The 6,051-nt window shown below is 38.3% G+C and overlaps 1 protein-coding gene across 2 annotated transcripts in view; it reads left to right on the top strand.

Moving 5' to 3' along the window:
• The window catches only part of zc4h2 (zinc finger, C4H2 domain containing), a 34,439-nt gene extending 31,251 nt beyond the window's left edge, over positions 1-3,188 (top strand). Inside the window, exon 5 of one of the 2 annotated variants that reach the window (XM_020517475.2) lies at positions 1,881-3,188. In XM_020517475.2, the coding sequence (XP_020373064.1) occupies positions 1,881-1,994 (114 nt within the window). In that variant the 3' untranslated portion in view covers positions 1,995-3,188. The remainder of the gene's footprint in view (positions 1-1,880) is intronic. The other variant, XM_048605179.1, reaches the window with a different exon arrangement.
• The last annotated feature ends 2,863 nt before the right edge of the window (positions 3,189-6,051 follow it).

The following is a 6,051-nucleotide window of genomic DNA, read 5'->3' as shown; positions in this document are numbered from 1 at the left end:
GACCTGTTTGTTTCCTCTCCACCTATCCTCTCCTCTATCCCTCTTCTATCCGCCTCCCACTCTCTCCCTATTTATTTCAAAACCCCCTTCCCCTCCCCCTTTTCTGATGAAGGGTCTAGGCCCGAAACGTCAGCCTCTCTGCTCCTATGATGCTGCTTGGCCTGCTGTGTTCATCCAGCCCTGCACCTTGTTGTCTCGGATTCTCCAGCATCTGCAGTTCCTACTATCTCTGAGGCAAGAAGAGTTGCTGCTTTCCCTACTGGGATGGCCTGCCTACTGGGAATGCAGGTAATTCGGCTGATTGTGGACCAAGACCCTTAAGTAGCCACTAATTGGCCTCTTAAGGGCCTTAATTGGTGGCAGTTCAGGAATGGACCTTCTTGTCCAGAACTGAATTGCTGAGATTGTGGGAAGAGGTGAGTATCTCTCAGGGGCCAACTCCAGAGAGAGGGATAGTGCCCTTGGTATATACTAATTCATTATACCACTAGGTGGATTTTGCATGAACAATCCACGAAAACGTAACATGGCCTTTGAGATGTGGGCTCACCTACGTCCTACATATCGAAGCATAATATCCTTTCTTTTATGTCCAATTCCTCTTGTAACAAAAGATACATTCCATTAGCCTTGCTAATCACTTGTTGTACCTGCATCCTAACATTTTATGACTCATGAACTAGAACACTGAGATCCTGCTGCTCAGTGAAATAACTTCACAGTGGCCGGTATCCTGTCACCAAGTCGCCCTTTGTTTACATGCGTAGAGTCCTTGACACTGATGCAGCTCCCTCAGAGCCAGGTCTCAGAGTGAACAGGATGGCTGGCACTCCTGTTCTTATCTGTCAGCCAGGGCTCCCTGATTGGACCAGATTAACAGTCCCAAGCATGGAACGCATTCTATGAGGTCAACCTGGCTGACCTCGTTAGAATCACTACATTCAGAATTCTGTAGCCATTCATAATTTAAGTAATACTCTGCTTCTATCCCTTCTTGAATACATGGGTTATATTTGGTACTTTCAAGTCTAATGGCAACTTTTCAGAATCTAGCAATTAACACCAACGCATCTACTACCTACTTCGTTGGCCACTTCTTTTAACATCCCAGGTTGAAGTCCATCTGGACCCAGAGGATTATGAACCCACAGTAGATTAGTTCAATCAGTAGCATTTCCCTGGGGATTATAATTTTGCCACATACTGCCTGATTTACAGGTGTTACTGGGATATGGAGGAAGGGTTTATCAATGTTAGAAGATGCAGATATAAAAAATGAAATTTCTGGAGAAACTCAGCAAGACTGGCAGCACCTGCGGAGAGAGAAATACAGTTAATATTTCGAGTTTGATACGACTCTACTTTGGAATGTTTCTGACACCAACTCTGGAGAAAATGAACTGATTGATTGCCTTTTTGTAGAAACGAGGGCAAGTCATCACATACCCTCAGCTTTGTCATCATCATCTTCCAGTTGTCTCAGTGATTCTCCCAGATCAGTGGGACAAAGGATAAACGCCTGCTGCATTTAGGTGTCGAATACAAATTGAGGAAGGCTGGTGAGAATGTGAGCATTGTATAGTATGTTCACTTCAACTGAAAAAATATACAGTTATGGGTTTTGTTCTTCAATATCTGCATTATGTCTGAGAGAGCATTTCGACCTGATCACGTTGATGTGTTAGTGATTGCAAGTCTGTGGCAAATGGTAACAATTTTGGGGTTAGTTTGAAGTGAGCATTACATCTAGTGCATCATGTGGTTTTACGTTTTCTTTCTTATATTAGTTACAACACAACCACACAGCAACACTAGTTCTTATACCAATGTCTGTGTTGCTCTGTATGCAGGTAATGACTACTTTCTCTTTGTATCCACAGGCTTGCTTGTCTTGTCATCAACAAATCCATCGGAATGCACCTATCTGCCCTCTTTGTAAAGCAAAAAGCAGGTCTCGTAATCCAAAAAAACCCAAGAGAAAGCAAGATGAATAATAACTCCATTGAATGTGCACAAGTTAACTAAGGTTTAAATGTGGCAATGTTACTCAAGCGTAAAATGGTGTTACGTAGTTTTATGTTTTCATTTGTTGTAAGCACAAAATTGTATTTTGCTTTTAGAAAAATAAATCCTTTGTGTGCCAACAGCAACTTATCCAAAATATTGTATTTCAGGTAGTAGAATAGAATTTGTTAAACATGAAAGCTAACCGATATTTAATTAACAGAAGGGAAAATACTAAAAATAGTTATGGAATACTACCTGGACTGAAATGTTGATATGGATGTATTGAGGCTCTAGATGTCCATTAAGCCATACCATGGTTGTATAGTTTGCTGAATAGCAAGTCTTTGAAAAAAATAATCAAACGTAAAAGCTGTGCATTAGTTACCACTTTAGAAGAGAAAGCATTTATTGCTTGGAGTATAGCCTAGAAATTATACAATGCCATATTAACAAATCACTGTATAACATGATTGATTGAAACTAAATTGTTGATGATGGCTCAGTAATAGAGCATATACTCCTAAGTCAGAGTTTGGGAGTCAGACTTCACTCCATAGATGTGTTGGTGCTGTTGTATTTTAAGTTGAGAATTTATGCTGAGGCTCTCTTCAGATGGATGGAAATAATTTAATGACATTGATGTACAGGGGTCTCTTGACCAATATTTATTCCTGAATCAACATCATGAAAAGTGGTAATTACCTGATTGCTGCCTGTGGAACCTTGTCTGAAAGTTGCATTGCATTTCATGCATTGCAATGGTGACTACACTTCAAAAATATTTCACTTTCTGTAAAACACTGTGGGACATCCCGAAGAAATGAAAGGTGCTACATCTGGTGTCTAGATTATTTTAATATGTTAATAAACTTGGATACTAAGCAGAACAATTTCATATAAATACATTACTTGATCTTTTTATAGTTGTATTGTGCACAGCATAATTTCAAGGCTGAATAGAGTAGAAAAAATTGATTAATTGTCCAAATAAGTTTGAGAAATTACTCCAAAGTTTCTGTGTGACTTTTATTAATTTGCAGAGAAACACTGTTTATCCACATTTTAAGGTGTTTGTCCAAATTCCATTGTACATCCTTGCTTGTACATAATATTCTGTGGTGTAAAATAGCCTGGGTTTTTTTTTCATGAAATAAAACAGGAAGATTCAGTTATAATAAAATAATCAGGTTGTTGTTCTTAAAGTTGATAGATGTGCCTTCCCCACATTTCTGTTTTACAGTCTATTTCCGCAAGATAGACACAGATAAGGAAATACACTTGCTGATTCTAGCTCATTCATCAAAGAAAATATAATCTACATTGCAGGTTCAGGTTTACTACTGTTTTTAAGTATGTGTACCATATGGACCTCTCTCCAGTTCATGGAACATTCTCAAACCTCCACAAGCAATAAAATATCTGAGATAGCAGCTGACATAACACAGACTATTTCTTTTAGTACTCCAGGGTGAATACCATTAGGATTGGCAGAGCAATCTGCTTTAACAACAATAATCCTAGCCAGAACAGTGGATTTCCGTTAGTTCAATTTTAGCATTGCATCTATCAATCAACATTGGCAAAACAGCATTATCTTCAGTAGTGAAAAGATGCAAAGTGAGCATTTAATACCTCATACATAATTGACCTGCACAATTTTCCAAAGGTTCTATGTGATCTTTAGTCGTTGTTTGACTCCTAATATAACAAAAAGGCCCACTGTCACTACCACATCGAACCATTGTTTCATTCATAGCTTTTTCCAGTCAATCTGAAAGCAGATTTTATTCCTGGTTTCTCAGTATTATGTACATCCCTATTACCTTAAGAGATATTTTGATTATATCTAGTGAAATGCTTTCAGCATTATCCATTGTTTTCATTTTACGGTGTACCCTCCTTTTAATGTGAGGGACCTATATGGCTTCCATGTCCTCATCTACGGCTTTAAGATCCCACGATTTTAACATTTACCACAGTAGTCTCTATCTGATAAAGTCACCCATCAACCATATCCAGATCTTTCTTCATTTTCGATGATTTAATTTTCCTGTATTCGCATATGATTTAAGGATGAAATCTTGTAAATACGCAATGGTGTGTCTTAACTGAAAATTTTTATACGAAGTAGTCCATTCATCCATTTCGTACTTCTATGGACAACTCAGATTTGTACATTAATTCTTTTGTTAAAAGATCCATGTCTTGTTATTGTTTAATCTGTGCTTAAGTACTCATTAATTTAAGAAATTGTGGATTCTAAGGCTTCGTCTAAAACTGACATTAGACTAATGTTTTGATTTGTAGTCAGATTAAGCATTTTCCTCTTCCCCTCTTGAAGGGAAGTGATACATTGGCTATCGTCCACTTGTCTGGTACAAATTATTTGCATAGGTTCCTTAATCTTGGTCCAAACCTCTCCTATTTCCTCCCCAGTTTCCTTCAGTGGATTGCAAGCTATTCTAACAAGGAGCCTGAGAACACAGCGTAGTATACACAGCTGTATGAACTTAGTAGTCACATCTCAAATTGAAACTCAAGTTTGATAAGTCTAGTCATGACAGGTTTCTAGACATTTACCTGAGTTGCACATTTATTTATTGAGAGTGGAGCCTTTTGATCATTCATCCACAGATTTCTGAAGCTGGGTCCCACAGAGTACTGAATCCAGCAACATCACAGGCTATAATGCTAATCACCTATTCCCAATGCCCCTGCTGCCGTTTCTTGTTACCCTTCCCCACAGTGATCTGTACTATACCCACTGTTCAAATTTATAAATGAGTGCATTGGAATTCCTTTGCCCTACCATAGTGCTTATGGAAGGTGGAATGTTTGAAAAACATGTAAAACGCTATCATTTTTTTCTCTTGTCTTAGGGATGGCCTATAGAATGAGAAAAGAAATAAATAATAACATTCAGGATTGAATGACTTGTACATGAATCTTCAGTCTCTGTTTTAAAGAGCAAGGGATGATATGGTGTGTTCTTCCTCAAAATTGAAAGGACAATAAGGGAGTTTGTTGATGTGAAGACCTGACTGGACCTAATTCGTAAAATTGGAGCTTAACATAAAACCAGCCAGGTATCCGGTCAGCGGGCTGAAGTGGCAGATTGTAGGTTTTATTTGCATGACAGATATTCAGGAAGCTTCTGTGACACTTTCAACATATGTCAATCTCCAAAGCCAAAGTCATAAACTTGAAGACATTTTACTGGTGGATTTCTGGTGGCTGAAATTATTCCTTGCAGTTATGGCTGGTGATTGCAACATGGCTTTATAAGAATTGACAAGTTGGTGTGGTCCATCAAATATAGTGAAGCCCATGTCAGTGGCAGTGTTACAGAGCAGCATTAGCGGGAACGTCCTTTATGTCATTTGTGTACAGCTGTAAGATTAAGAAGGCATAGGTTAGAGAATGGAGATCCCTAAGTGGCAGCATAATGTTAAGTAAGCATTCAGTTACTAATGTCATGATCTGCCTTCTTTGCATGCCTGCCAGTGGTCATTAAGTGCACATGTACAAAGATGGTACACAACACATTTCCTGTTAGAAGTGTTCATAGACATGTGTTGCAGTTGTTTAAGAGTTTGCCTAATACTTAAAAACAAATGGCACAGAGTCCAGTATCACTTCCAGTGTGTGAATTTGCTGCTTTGTCAGAAAACTTCCAAAGTTTGAAACTTGACTTGAAGAAAATGACATGAATAAACCAGACCAGGTTATCTGTTCTGCCATTTTTAAGTTGGTAGCTGTAAGATCCAGGAGTCAATCACGAGAAAAGTTACATCCATCCCTTTACAAAGATGATGAGACCAAAATTTTAGGTAATCTAAAAATCTTGTTTTTAAAAGTTAGAGGGAACATAGAGTTCTGGAAAATTAGTAAAGGGCAGGTTGTGCATTGATTAGAGTGCTGAACTAATTGTAGTGGATTTAGGATCAGATACAGAATCCGTGTGCGTCCTTGTCAACTAAGAAATCAAACATGAATTCTTGGAAAGTTGGACATTAATTTGGAAGACAACAGAATCACAGAATT

This window comes from Rhincodon typus, chromosome 14 (assembly GCF_021869965.1).
Source record: "Rhincodon typus isolate 14 chromosome 14, sRhiTyp1.1, whole genome shotgun sequence".
Classification (NCBI taxonomy): Eukaryota; Metazoa; Chordata; class Chondrichthyes; order Orectolobiformes; family Rhincodontidae; genus Rhincodon; species Rhincodon typus.
This window is presented reverse-complemented; position numbering and strand designations above follow the sequence as displayed.